The following is a 15,664-nucleotide window of genomic DNA, read 5'->3' as shown; positions in this document are numbered from 1 at the left end:
GGCTTGTCGCATTAGAGCGCATTCATCTCCAATGCGACAAGATGTTGCACTATGGCTTGTCGCATTAGAGCGCATTCATCTCCAATGCGACAAGATGTTGAATTACAGCTTTCACGTATGAATTATTCATTACCATGTTTTTGTAGGTGGTTGATCCAAAAGAAGATAAAGGTCGAGGGACCGGAAAAGATGAAGTTAAGGAAAATACTCGAGGAGGTATAGTTCCAACCCGAGGTGGAGGCACAGTTAGAGGTAAAGGAGCAGGACGTGGAAAAGGAGCAGGACGTGGAACAAAAGTAGTACGTGGAAAAGGTAAACGGGTTGCTAAGGTTAGCAAGTATTTGAATTCGCCGTGGACCAATCCATTAAAGTACACCGATCCAGTAGCATTATATGGTGGCCATATCAAGTCCGGATTTGAGGAAAGACCAGTCATTTGTAATGTTGATGATCAGCGCCACCGAATAGATGCATGTTTGATAGAAGAGCTGGAATCGTGGATCAACGGGCCTGAATCAACTCAGGGAATATGTTTGAAAGGTTTAGAAATATACAGTTTGGATGCAAAATTTTTCAATACACTTCGGGATGTGGGGACGTATATCTGGAATGAGGTAACCTTAATCTTATATCATATTCATTTGTAAGTATGTGACTTTTACTGTATTAAATGTTTGCATAATCTTATTGTAGCATATCAATGGTTGGCTGTATTTACTTAGACGACAGTCAGTACAAACTGATGTGGCTGCAGAATGGACCACTGTTGATACTGAATTTGTTGGATGTATGTGCCAAGCCATGTTTGTGAAGGGGTTCAATGAACCGGGGTGGGATAGTGAAGACTATTTCGTACGAAGAGTAAAAGGTGATGCAGATAATTTTGTACGCCCTTGGCACACAGTGAAAAGAGTGTTTATTCCGATAAATTACAAGCAAGAGCACTGGATCCTAGGAGTGTTCGAGTTGGGGAATATGCACTTATATATATATGACAGTCTTGTATCAAACATGTCGGAGCAACCTTTGGATGCGGTTCTCCAAACACCCTTGCAAGTCATTGTTAGAGTAATGGAATTGAGTGGCTATTTCGTAGATGGATGGGAAAATGTGCGACGGATGATCACTTGGAGCAGAGTTACAGGGGTGCCACAACAAATGTCCGGCTCAAATGACTGTGGCGTTTGGACTTGCATAAACGCACAATTCTTAAGTGGATTACATGATCTCCCGCATGACGACTCTTATGTATATCCATACAATTCTACGGATGGCGCTTTCTTTCGTTTACGACTTACGGTTTAGTTGTTTCATAGACGTTTGTTAGACTTCAAATGATATTGTACTCTGATTCATGATGTTGTTATATATGTAATATTTATGCACAATTTGTTATAAACCCTGTCGCATTTGAAAGGAATGCGCTCAAATGCGACGTCAAGTATTCACAATGAATTTCCTGAGTCGCATTTGAGCGCATTCAACGCACAAATGCGACTAGGATTCTTCTAAACCCTGTCGCATTTGAATGGAATGCGCTCAAATGCGACGCGAAGTATTCACAATGAATTTTCTAAGTCGCATTTGAGCGCATTCAACGCACAAATGCGACTAGGATTCTTATAAACCCTGTCGCATTTGAGTGGAATGCGCTCAAATGCGACGTGAAGTATTCACAATTTGTACAAGATAACAAGATAAAGTATTATACAATATAAATTTGTTTGTCCCCAATAGAATCATACAAGCAAATGATCATAAATGCTTCGAGGTAGTAGTGTTAGAACAACTTGCTGAACTTGAGATTACACTAGGAAGCCGACTAGTGTTTGGAAGCATGGATGGACAATTCAAACGATTATGACCGATGCTTCCGCATCTGCTACACCTTGTGCGAATTACATCTTCACCCACAGATGGCCTTCTTTTTTGACCTTTTGGTCGACCAGCAGACCGTCCCTCCTTCTTAGGAGGAAGCACTTTCATAGGATTCTCGTTCACTTTCCATTCTGATTGATGACCAAGTGGATATATCGACTCACCCCATGCCAACTTAACTGACTCGTTGGTGTAGTAGCGATGTACCCACCTATAGGTGTTATCCATCCTATGTTTGGAAGCAATTTTGCATACGTGTTCACATGGAAATTGTGCTAGTTGCCATTTCCTGCACGTACATGTTCCTGCATTTAAATCAACAAGTCCCCCCTTAACCCGATCACCGATTTGAAAGGTGTGATTATCCACAGGGAAATATGAACAACGTATCACTGTCTCTACACGCTTTATCATCCTTTCTTCCGGCTTCCTTGCCAAATAGCCCACACGTTCTTCTGCAGAAACATATTAATCTCGTAAATAATTACGTATGTCTAAATAAAATAAAATAAAATAGAATACACGTTTATAACTTGCTTCTGTACGTCTCTCGTAAAACCATTTTTGTAGTGTCATGCGTATGAACTCAACCAACATTGTGATTGGTAGACGTCTAGCCTCCACCATTAACGCGTTGAATGATTCTACCACATTCGTCGTGATAATGTTATATCGACGACCACAGAAGAATGCACGGGACCATTTCTCTTTTCCAGCTTGCAGTAAATATTCGGCAGCACCGGAATGTAGTGAACGAAGTGTTGCAAAGGATTCCTCAAAATCAGATACCCGATAGGATTTTGCACATTTCCAAAATGCCTCATCTATCTTACGAATTCCACGAAATTTGGCCTTAACATTTTGTTGCAGATGACGTGCGCACGCCCCGTGAACAGCATTAGGAAAAACCAAACTAACTGCATGTATAATGCTTTGGTTCCGATCTGATATAATGGCTAGATCTTCAACATCATTCAGACACACTTTCAATTTGTTGAAAAACCAGAGCCATGATTCATTACTTTCTTTCGGTCCAACTCCAAATGCAACAGGAAAGATCATTTTGTTCGCATCAACACCAACTGCAATGTATAATATGCCGGGATATTTACCTTTTAGAAACGTTCCATCAACGGCAATGACAGGTCGAATATGTAGTTTAAAACCTCTCAATGATGCACCCATAGCCATAAAGAAAAATCTAAATTGATCATCATCATCTGTCTCGATATGTGTCACGGTACCCGGATTTGTACTTTTCAACATCTCACAGTAGTCCGGCAACAACATGAACGATTCCTCCGGGGAACCACTTTGTGCTTCCAATGCCCAGTGTCTTGCTCTCCAAGCTTGCATATAAGAAAGATTGACGGAAAAATCTCGTTCAAAATCAAAAACAATATCCTTTGGTCGATGCACCCGATTTTCCAAATCAAACCTGCTTCGGAGTAGTATCCCTGCAACACGTTTCCCCGCTTGCCTATGGTGCGGACATATCTGATCTCTCCCACAAGCATGCATGTCCATACCATCTATTCTTGAAAGCCTGAACAAATTGGAACCTGGAATGACGATCCCTCTAGCCCTCGAATTGCATTTGCCCACATCCTTACATTTCACCTCAAACAAAGACTTGTTTGATTTGTAAACCTTCCATTCAAACTTATTTTCAATTGCATATTTTCCAAGTGAATCTTGCAATTCAACTTTGTTTGAAAATATATCATTGACCCTCAAAGCAGTACCTCTGTTTGATTGTTTAGGTGCAATCATATTCACGGGCGCATCGCATGGCTTTGGACACCATCGAAATGGATCAGTCATCCTTTTCATTCTATCTTCATCGCCATCCTCATATGGGATACGTTGGACGCATTTAGATTGCTTAACTGTTTCGTGAACACTTTTAACAGGAATTTCATTCTGAGTGGTATCTTCATTCTCCACATTATCACCATTATCGTAACAATAATCATTATCATAATGCTCATCATAATGATCGTGATTATCATTATTCATATAATCATCGATGCCATTTCCACACTCGTTGTCATCCTTACCATGTATAGGAGCATCCAGTTCGATGGTGGGATCATTACTTACTACTTCCGTTGGTTTGCTTTGACCAACATGTCCATCCTTGTTAGCTCGCAATGTTGAAGCTTGTATTGTTCGCATGTTTAGAGTAGCATACAATGGAATCAAATCGGTCGGATTCATTCGGCAGTACTCTATGAATCCCATGACATCTCCATCGTCATCAATATCTGCTATCCCACCACGCAGTTTATTTGGACCATATATCGCCTGCATTGACATTTGGAGATCATACGAGGTTGAGTCAACGCGGAGTGCACCATAAACTTTCTCTTTCAACTTTTGCAAGTCAATATCTATTGGCAAAACCAACAACTTCGCTTTACCATCCACGTATGTCATCACTTTTCCTTCTGTAGTCCACTGTCCGTTCCAAGATAAAAAAACACGTACGCCTCTCTTTGGTTGACATACTTCTACATTTAGTAAAATGGACACGTGATCAAAGCATAATAAAGCCAATTCATATGTAAATGAAGCTCAAATGCGACATGATACACCAAAATGCGACTCAAATGCGACAAGCTATACCAAAATGCGACTGCCAAATGCGACATGGTACATCAAATGCGACCGCCAAATGCGACCGCAAATGTGACATGGATATGAATGCGACAAGCTATATATTAGTCCTTGTCGCATTTTATTATCTGTGTCGCATTTGACCACCGAATGCGACAGATCGGGAGACAATGGCGGAATCGGAAAATGTCAAGATTCAAACAAATGTATTCGAAAACCAACTGTGTATTTCTAGTAATATGTATGAAAAATGAGGGAATGATACTTACATGAACTTGAATGGGGTATGGATATCTTTAGATCTTGGGTTGAGTTGATAAATTTTTCTGTGAGAATGTGAAAGTAAATGAAAGGGAAAGAGGAGATGGTTGTTATATGAGAATAAGGGTAGTTTTGTCCAAAATGGGTTTATTTGTCTAATTTGGTAAAATGAAAGGAAGGTGGGTTAGATATGTAAAGTGGGGTTCTTCATTGGGCTAGATTAGTAATTATCCCTTAAAGTAATGCAGTGGAGGCTGCACTTTGAGCCGCCAGAGGCGCCTCAACTGGCGCGTGTGTTACACGTGGCGCCGTCCGTGTGCGGCACTCCCTTCTTATTTCCTGTCTTTAGATTTTATGGGCCAATTTCATAGTTACAAACTATATTTAGACACAACCATTCTAATGGTTGGTCACAACTTTTGGCTACAAAGTAATAAAGTAGATTACATCCACTGGGAATGTTCTTAGCTAAGAATTTGTTTGTTTGATAGAAAAACCCGTCAAATTACTATTATTTAGTTTAAATAAGATTAAAATAGTAAAAAGTATTATTTTATTTCTGTCCTTAACTCATGTACCAAACGTTATTTTTATCTATATCTCAACCATTTATCCTTATCTCTATCCTAATCGAATATCAAACATCGCGTAAAAGAATTTCTAGTCCACTCTATAAAAAAAAGTAATATAAATAAGGATAATTAATTTATTAGTCCCTATATTTTGACAAAACACACTGTTTAGTCCCTATGTTTTCAAAAACACACGGTAAGGTCCCTAACTTTTTTTCTCAGTGAACTTTTTAGTCCTTCCGTCTGTTTGTTAGATTTTTTACCGTTCATGAATTCGGAAAAGACTAAATTACCCTTTACTATTTATCAGTCAAAAACAATCCACACATCTATGTCTTTCTCTCATAACTCGCGTTCACAAAAAAATAGAGAAACGATTGTATCCCTAACACATAATCGAATCACTCATGCTCACTCTTCATGTTTGAATTGAATGTAGGAATCGACTCAAATCTCTCTCGTTTACTCTTCCTATTCGAATTGAAGGTGGAAATCTTCTTACTCTCAACAGTGAGTTTAATTTCCTTCATATTCTCAACTCATGTTAGGAACTAAACAGTTCACCAAGAAAAACGTTAGGGAATAAACAGTTCATCGAGAAAAATATTAGAGACCTTACCGTATGTTTTTGAAAGTACAGGGACTAAACAGTATGTTTTGTCAAATTATAGAGACTAATAAATTAATTACCGTATAAATAATTATACTTAAATAATAGAAATGATGAATAGGTACTTAAATAATATGAAAATTGATACTCAAATAATAGAAATGATGAATAGACTCTTATGCTCTGTTTTATAGGATGTAATTCATCAAAGTTGTAATAGAAGGTAATGATTAGCAATTCATTGTCAAATTTTTAAAAATTGATGAAATGTAATTACCATTACAATACTTAATTAAATTTAATCATAAAATTTTATTTATGAAAAACATGAAAATGAAGAAAAATGTCAAAAACACAAAAACAATACGAAAATGAGAAGACGGAAAAATAAGAAATGGTAAAACGGTGAAAAAGGTGAAAAATGATAGAACTAATATGTAATTATCTAATAATTCACCAGTAAAGTGTCTGTGGAACATTTCTTAATTATATCTAATGAAAAAAAACTAATCAACATTCTAATTAATTAGTAATTAGTCAAATTTAAAAGTTCTTTTGATATATCTTTATCTCAATTTTACTTTTGTTTTTCGTTTCGCGCTTTTATATTTTTTTCGTTTTCTTTTTACTATTTTTTGTGCATTTTTTCACATTTTTCTCGTTTTCATCGTTATTCCAATTTTCTTGTTTTTGCGCTTGTTCTCGTTTTCGGATTTTCACGTTTTCATAACTTTATGGTTTTTCTATTTTCTTTTTCCATTTTTTTATATTTTCATGTTTTTCACATTTTTCCGTTTATCTCATTAATAATAAAAATAGAAAGACTAGTCGTAATGGGAATTCATGCATGTTTTTATCGTAATGCCCATTACATAAATTTGAAAAGTGAAATAGAGTGATGTATTTGTGATTCCATTACGAAAAAAATAATATGACGAATCAAACATGATAATGAGCTTCTATTGTAATGAACATTCCGTTACAATATCCACTACAATGTACCAAGCGACGCCTTAGTGATCTGAGAAGTCATTAAGAGACTGTTGGTTTCAGTTTTTAACTAAGAGGCTATTGAAAAGATTAAATATGGAGCAAAGGAAAGTTCAATTTAATTCTGCTAGAAACTTTTTGCTTCCATTAGCCCTCAATTTGGAGGTTAGAGTTTGGAGCTTACAAAATGTGAAAATTTAACTTTCATTGACCTTAATTTGCTCTAAAAAAACTTTTAAAATTAATGTGATATTTTACATCTCATTGCTCCTGTCTAGCTTCATTAACTTCCTTCTAACCAAACAATAGTTAAGATTCAAAGCAATGTCGGCTATCCGAATCAATAATATACATTGACAAGTTTCGATAAATTGTTTTATCACTAAAAAGACTAAGTATTTTGTTGTAAAATAATCTTACACTTGTGATTCTAAGGTTATAAATGATGCAATTTTATTTGTACTAGTTTTTAGTTCGTGAGATGCGCGGATTTATCTTGACATATAAATATTAAAAAAATATATATAATTAATAATTAAAATTAATGACATAAAGGTGTTATCAAAATTTAATTTTATTATTTTATTTTTGCACTTACTTTAAATAATCTTTTTATAGATAAATATAATAATATAATTAAAATTAATCTTATTTTAAAATTATATTATATTTTTTATCACTAAAAAAAGAAGGAAATGACATCTTACCTCCATCGTTACTGTTTTATATTATATATAGATATGCCGAGAATCAGAGAGATTTTAGAAGAGAATTCAGGGATTAATCTAAATCTATAAAACTCTTAAATATAATACGAATAAAATAATCTTTATATAGATAAATATAATAATATGATTCAAATTAATTTATTATATAATATATTATGTTTTTCACCAATAAAAAAAAGAAAGTGACACATAAGCTCTATCGTTACTGTTTTATATTATATATATATTCTATTATATTTTTTGTCAGTAAAAAAAGGAAGAAGTGACACATCAGCTCCATCGTTACTATTTTTTATTATATATAAATTTCTAACAAATCAGACTAATTTAAAAAACATTATTTTATTGCATATCAATTGGTTAGGAAAAAATTGTAGTTTTTATAATTTCAGAATTAATTTGGAGATAAAATACTTTTAAGTTTGACGAAATATTTGGATTTAAAAATTATTTTTCGTCGAACACATTCTCACACGCGATAATTTAAAAAAAAATATGTCCAACACGTCCTAACAAAATCATGACTGAGAAGAGAGTTTTGTTAATGATATCTAAAAATAGTCCAATTTATCAATTTCGGCATCCTTCCCATGATCCAAAGTCCTGTCATGTTTGCTGCAAGACGCAGAAGGCCGCTAAGAGCTGTCTTGATAATGATGTAAAGAAGGTACCTATGTGGAGGGATAAATGCTAGTGCGTAAGGTTTCTCTGCTTCCTTTTTCGACTTCCTGGAACCTTGACCCATGGGCGGTGCTCATTGGAGTTGGATATGGTCGTTTACATATTGGGTGGTGGGTTCTCAAGGAAGGTGGCGTCTGCCACTTGTATTGTGATTGAACTAGTTTTGAAGTTTGTTGGAGATATGAAAAGGGTGGACATTTCTGTAAATTGAGAGTCTAAATGTGGAGTGTGTTTACACTATCTTACGGGGCATGGTTTATCCTGGAAAGAGTGAGATTGCTCGAGCTCGTTAGGATTGACTTAAAGAAATATACCCCAAGCAATGGAGTAGGACCTTTTTCCTACTTCTTAAGGCGATCTAATCCCTTTATGGACGCTACTATCTATCCTATAAAAGACATCTCTCTTTTTCCTCAACTACGTCGAACCTTAATTATTCCCGCCCTGCTCCTTGGATAATATCTTCCCCGGCGCTTTAGTAGAAGTAGCTTCCCCACAATAGAATCTTTCTTCATTTCGTGTCTCGACCCTCGCTTCGAAAGCTACTGAAAACCCAACATAAGAACTCTTGCTTGAAACCGTTACAAGTTTGTTACTCTTTAGTAGATTTTTAGTTGCTTACTCTTAATGCCTGGGTGAAAAGGTAATACTATCGACGAAACAACCCTTTAATCCAGCATATCACCATGACCTCATTATTGGCCTCCCTCTCTATCATTTAAGGCTGGCACTCTCGTAATGTCTTGCGAGAACTTATTACAATATGATTTTTCGAGCAATCGACTGAGAAAATAAGTTTGGAGGTTGTTGAAGTAGAATCCACACTCAATATACTAAATATCGGGTCTGCTCAATCATTGATTTGATCTTCAGAGGTTGAATTGCGCTAAGTTGGATCCCTTAGATACACTCAATGAGAAAGTGAGTAAAATTTTAAGAAAAGAAGTACTAAATCTGTCCTAGAAAAAGGAGAAAGTTGTTACGAATGATATTAACTTGTTACCCCTAACTTAGTGAGGTTGTAGTGTAAAAGTCTATGAGACATTTAAACCTATTTATTGGATAGGCTTTTGAGGGTCATAGACTCTGTCCAAAACATTTTATATCTTATTATTAAAATTACTTTTAAATATTCACTCTATTTTATAATATTTATCTTTTAAAGTTAAGATAGAAGAATTAAAAAATGTAATTAATTTTAATTAAAAAGTCTTTATTACCTTTATATTAATTGTATTTATTAATTAAATTTTATTTATTCACAAAATAAAAAAACAATATAAATATGAATATATTTAGTAAAAATCGATTATATTTGAGCTACAAATGTAACTAAAGATTTACTAATATATTAGAAGCCTGAGCTTGGCTCAAAAAACACTGATTCACTAAAATTCACCAATACAGAAATGAAAGAAAAAAATCTAATGATCACCACTGCATAAACATAATATTTCAAGGAGAGTCAATTCATTTAATTACCTCTTTTTATCTTCCAAAAAAAATTACATTATTTATTTCTCATACTGCCCATGGCAAAAAATATTAATTCCAAATATTCAAGTTAAAAGAATAACTGTTTTTTCTCCTAAAATACTTTGGAAGCAGAATTCATAGACTTGAAGCCTTACAAAAGTAAAAGAAGTTATACAAATTTGAAATATACAAATTAATCAACAATATTTAACACAATAATTTATAAAGATCCAATATCCAATGGTAGACAAGTTCCATAGTTTAGAACTTGTGCAAAAAGAGATTACAAGTTGAGATGCAACACATTAGATTAGAGCATTTTTAGTCAACTTTCTAAAAATAATATAAACAATTGATTTTTATTGATTTCAGTGATGACTAATACATATCATCTACAACAATATTCCTCATATCCGCTCCTTATTTATTATTTTATCATTAAAATTATTAATTATTGTTGTATTTATCAATAGTAAAGGAGAGACGCATCAATAATAAATTATTAATAAAAAATAAAATAAGTAAAGCACTAAGAGTGGAGAAGGAGGCTCTATATTAATAGGGATGTTCTTAGTGATTTGAAGAACGGGGTTAATTTTTAACTCGCTCTTCTCAAATTTTAATTTGAAAGTCAAACTAAAAAATTATTGGAGATGCTCTTATTCTACTAGAATCCCTTTATCGTGAATAACAAAATTCACGATAGGGATTCTAGAGATAAAACTAATGATTACTGAAGTTTGGAGTGTGTTTCACAAAAGCTACTGAACTTCATTTTTTAAAATAAAAATTATTAAACTTCAAATATGATTTCAATAAAGTTACTTCAACCAATTTAAGTACACTCATTCACCGAAAATGTTGATGTGGTAGAAAAGACAGTTGATTATCTGTGAACTAAATGTCACGTCGGACATGTTTGATTGACAATATAGTCAACCGTTTTCTGTGTCACATCAATGTTTCAACTAGTTTTTGAACATAAATTTGCTTGAATGACTTCATTAAAAACAAATGTGATTTTATCGAAAATAAAAATCAGAAGTTTTATGACTTTTATGAAACAGACTCCAAACTTCATTAATTTATTTTAGACATCTAATGACTAATTTTTCCTAATATTCACAGTATTTTTCCTAATGTTCACCATATAATCATCATCAGAGGTGCTTGGCATGCCTTTCACAGAAAGCTTTTAGTCTCCCAAGTCCTACTTCAAGGGATGAAGGATCAACAGCAAAAGTTATACGAAGCCAATTCTTTGTACCCAGACAAAACCCTGCATATATATACATTACTTTATCAAGCTTACTCCTTTTTCTCATCTTCTTTGCCTTTTCATTCCGAAAGAGAGACTTTTAAGTGTTTGGTTAGACAACTCATGTTTGTCTTTCATATATAGCTGAAAAGTAGCTTTTTACAAAAGCATGGAATCAAAAAGTAGCTTTTTCTAACCGCAACAGCAACAGCAAACAGCCGTTAAACCAAACAGACCTTAAGTTCAGGAGCCAATAGCTCACTTATATAAGTTTAGGGGTCAATCAGTTTTTTTGGTCCAAGTCAAAGAGTCCTTCATGTGCATAGCCTAACATGCAATAAACCTCATATTCTAATCTAAAGTTCAAGTGTTCAACTAAATCTCTTGAGTTGGCTAATAGCTACTTCTCCTTGAAATCTCCAAATTCATCACTCATCACCCAACATTCTCAAATTCTTCTTCAAGGATCTGATCCTCTTCATTTCATCATACTCATCTACAAAATCAGTTTCGCATTGTATATCTGTCTCTTCAAGTCTTTTTTTTTTTTCTTGTTTATTTTGGACACTAAAAAAATCCATATGACACATGGCGCGCCTAGGTGACAGCGCCCGTCTTTATGGGTTCAAAGGCGCTCGACCTAGTGCCTTTGCACTCGGAGCTTGAGGCACGTCTTTAACAACTATAATCCGAGTACAACAATTCCTAGAATTTTAAGTGATATTGTTGTTACCTGGTAGAACAATGACAGATTCCTCTTTAGCGAGCTTGAGACAGAAGTCAAAGTCATCCTTAATGCTTTCCAATTGTGACAAATCAAGTTTTGTCTGTTACAAAGTTTTCTGTTCAGTGATAGTCCTTCTCATTGTGTGAAGAGAAAGAAATTGTGAATCTGAATTAAATCAAAGTGACCTCACCATTATAAACATAGAACCTTGTGGTTTTGTAGGGAAAGTCATACAAGGGATGTCCTGAATTCTGTCATAGCACACATCTGCAGCCTCTCTCAGTATGTTAATATTTCTCACAAAGAAATCCTTCCCCGTTTTCTCCAGGATTTGTGGAACTGCACCCTGATTTTGAAGCCAACATTTATTATACTTCAAGACACCAGAAACAAATTACTGTTTAAGCTAAAAGGAACAATCAACTTATGTTCGGAAAATGATGTATTCATCATCATTTCTTAACGGATTTTCTTTAATTTGGACTTTAATGGTACAATAATGTATAGTTCAAGCACTTTTATATCACCATAAAAAGTTAAGTGGACATAACGTTAGTAGCATATAGTTCAGAGGCTATGGATGTAAAGTTAAGTGGCGATAATGTTAGTAGCGGTACTTTACTCTTGAAATATTTTATAAAGGTAAAAATATAAGTCACAAACCTGAATGAAAGTGGCAGGATCAGAGGAGATGTTGAGATAGTTAATTATTGAATTGATAACCTGAGAACAAATCAAAAAATAAAATGACCCTGTTTGGGAATTAGCTATTAGCTGTTAGTTGTTAGCTGATTACATTAGCTGATTTGACTAGATGTTTGGTAAAAATTAGCTTATTGATAATAGTGGTTTGTGCAAAAAGACGAATAAGGGCATTTCTTTTTTTAATATTGGAAGAGGAGTCTATCTATTAGGGTTAAAGAAGTCCATTAATTTTAATATTGCAAAACGCTAATTTAGAAAAAGCTCCTGGCGTTTTCATCCCAAAACTCTCTCCCAAACCTCTCTCCACCAAACACTCCAATCAGCGGTTTCAGTGGTCAAACCGCTAAAGTTGGTCAAAACCGCTCTTTTTTGTCCCAAAAAGCTCTTTACCAAACAGGGCCAATGTAAAACCAAGAAAAAGATATAGTCAAATAGCAATTGTTAGTACCTAACATGGTTCTGATACCATTTGTTAGAAATTGGATCAGTAGTTAATTATATAACAAGCTTGATGTAAAGTAGGAAATTAGACATGCAATCACAAACAAGAGATTTACGTGATTTGTCTAATTTTGCCTATGTCCACGGGCAATGAGAAACACATAATTTGGTAAGTTGGTACAACAATAAAGAAATATCATCCTTTATCCAAGTTACTAACTCTCAAATATCATACAACTCGATTACAATAATAGGTTACACATGCATATCCCAAAAACACAAACTCCAAAAATCTCAATACAAATAAATAAGCAAATAATAACGGTTACTTATATAAATATTACCTAAAAGTATAAAGAAAAAAATCTAGTTGGACAAACTAAATAGGATTCTAGACATACTTTAACAGCAATCATACTCAGACAAGCTTTAAACAAGGATGTTGTGAAATCTTACAGACAAAATAAAGAGGAAGAAAGAGAGAGAAGCTAACCCCAGATTTTTGGAGGATGCCATTGGGATCAGTAGCAGCAAGCCAAGCCAAGTCTCCAACCAGGAACGATCCATCTCTTTGATAAGGAGCCAAGGGTAATGACAGGCACAATTGAACCAAACACTCCCATTGGCACAAATGGGTTACTCCCAAATGCAAGATGAGCATATACTTCATCAGCAATCACCAAAATTCCAGCCTTTTTAGCTGTCTCTGCAACCTATTACTCAACAAAGCAACTAACTGAGAACAGCTTTTTAGAAATAACAGAACATTTCCATACAGTGGCATAAACGAGGATCTGAAACAGAAGGAAAGACAAGTAGCTTAACCCACATTCTTCAAATGTTCATGGGTGCAGACATTTCCACAAGGATTTCCAGGGTTGATGATAACCATGGCAACAGTATTTTCATCAGCTTGAGCCTCAACTGCTTCAAGATCAACTTCCCAGCCCCTTTCTGCTAGAAGATCAAAATAACGAACCTCAAGTTTAAACCGCACAGCAAGGCCTTCAAAGTATGGGAAACCTGGTCTTGGAATTAGAATGTTAGCTCCGGGTCGACTTAGAACCGCAATTGAGACTTCAATAGCTTGTGTGGATCCAACTGTAATGAAAACATCATCTGGAGATAACTGGTAAGGCAGGTCTCGGTTAAGATGATCTGCAATAGCCCTGTTAGAGTCCAGAAGACAATTAAATCAGGGTCTAGAATAGCTTAAATCTTAAATGATAGCTGTCTACAGTAGCTTTCCTTGCAAAGTTTTACAAGGAAACTCACCATGTGTAACTAGGAAAATTTTCATGTTGCTTACCAAACAATCAAATTGAAGAATATGACATCAAGACCAAGCACAAAAGAGCTCAAAATTACTGTTCTAAAGTGTCACATTAATCTTGTTCTGTGCATGGAAGTTGTATATCACTCTTTGACATCTTAATCCAATCAAGAAAATAAGTAGCATGTAATAGAAAGAGAAGAAGGTAAATATATAGTTGCTCTTTTACATAAACATTAGCAAGGAATGATACCAATAGAAAAGATAGTATTCTCAAAAAAGTCTTACTAACAACTGTAAGTTGTATTCTCGTTATGCAAAGCGCCAAAATATTGATAGGGCAGTATCTGGCAATTTTTGTACTCAACCCTTTTTTCATTTAGTCCTTTAACAAATTAGCCATCTCAAACAGAGCAACAGTGTGGGTTTGAAGTCACGGAGATGGACAGGGATAGAGAGCAAGGAGAAAAAGAGAAAGGAATAAGGGAGAAAAAGAGGCGGCAGCAAGATCTGGTGGCCAGGGAAGGCTGCGGAGAAGGAGTAGAGGTGAGGGACAGGTTTAGTTGTGAGTCTGAAAATTAAAAAATGGCAGATTTTATTTCATTCTCACGACTTTTTTATTTTTTAATATCAGACGGATATCCTCCGGTGAGTAGAACGACGGTACGTTGTCACCAAAAAATACATCCGTGATAAGACAGTACAATGTACCCCATGGTTATTAGACCCGGCCAGGCCCGGTAGTCATACCGGTCTGAAGATGGCTCGGTTTTAAATATTTCAAAACCGTATGGAAACCCGGTCAACCGGCTGGTTGAACCTCTAACCCGGAAAACCGGTCACGGGTTCATGGGTCAAATGGGTCCAACTAAGAGATATTTTTAGTCTTTAATTAAAATAATAAAGATTTTTGTAGCCTAGAGGATTCGAACACCAACCTCTAGCCACAAGGAAATATGCTTCTCCACGAGTCTAATGTTCAATTTATGGTACAATATAACAATTAAGATATATAACCTATTTAATAATTAGTATTTATTACATTACAATTAATTATTTTTGAGGTTTTCGTAAATATTATGTAAAAATTATTGTATCTCTGGACATTAATAAAGTCTAACTATTATCTAATATCCTACTATTCTATTACACATTAATTTTTTTTTGGTAGAAAAGGAAAGGAAAGCAAACGATTCTATTACACATTAATAAATATTACTCAGCATATTTTTTTAACTATTATATTTTTATATTGAATGTTTATATATTTTATAAAAATAGTATATTTTTTCTTTGATAAAAAAAAGTATATTTTTTATCAGTATTTTATTATGCTATAAAAGTAAATGTGAAAAAATAATACTTTTTTTTTGGGTAAAAAAAATAATACTTTTTATAGCTTTTTGACTTCCGGTTAAACCCCGGTTAGACATCGGTTAAACCTC

At 34.5% G+C, this 15,664-nt stretch overlaps 1 protein-coding gene across 2 annotated transcripts; it reads right to left on the bottom strand.

Annotated features, from left to right (window-relative positions):
- Positions 1 to 10,305: 10,305 nt before the first annotated feature.
- On the bottom strand, positions 10,306 to 14,787 carry LOC136229632 (nicotianamine aminotransferase 1-like). Of its 2 annotated transcripts, none has more exons than XM_066018545.1 (6): positions 14,508 to 14,787; positions 13,776 to 14,115; positions 13,440 to 13,659; positions 11,991 to 12,146; positions 11,807 to 11,900; positions 10,306 to 11,094 (listed from the first exon to the last, which is right to left on the bottom strand). In XM_066018545.1, the coding sequence occupies exons 3-6, from the start codon at positions 13,614 to 13,616 to the stop codon at positions 10,976 to 10,978; spliced, it is 546 nt and encodes a 181-aa protein (XP_065874617.1). In that variant the 5' UTR covers positions 13,617 to 13,659; positions 13,776 to 14,115; positions 14,508 to 14,787; the 3' UTR covers positions 10,306 to 10,975. The 2 variants fall into 2 exon arrangements, with proteins under 2 accessions (XP_065874617.1, XP_065874618.1); XM_066018546.1 differs by having other exon boundaries at positions 14,512 to 14,787.
- Between the last annotated feature and the right edge of the window lie 877 nt (positions 14,788 to 15,664).

This window comes from Euphorbia lathyris, chromosome 5 (assembly GCF_963576675.1).
Source record: "Euphorbia lathyris chromosome 5, ddEupLath1.1, whole genome shotgun sequence".
Lineage (NCBI taxonomy): Eukaryota > Viridiplantae > Streptophyta > Magnoliopsida > Malpighiales > Euphorbiaceae > Euphorbia > Euphorbia lathyris.
Note: the sequence above shows the minus strand (reverse complement) of the source record. Positions and strands in the feature narration are given on the sequence as shown.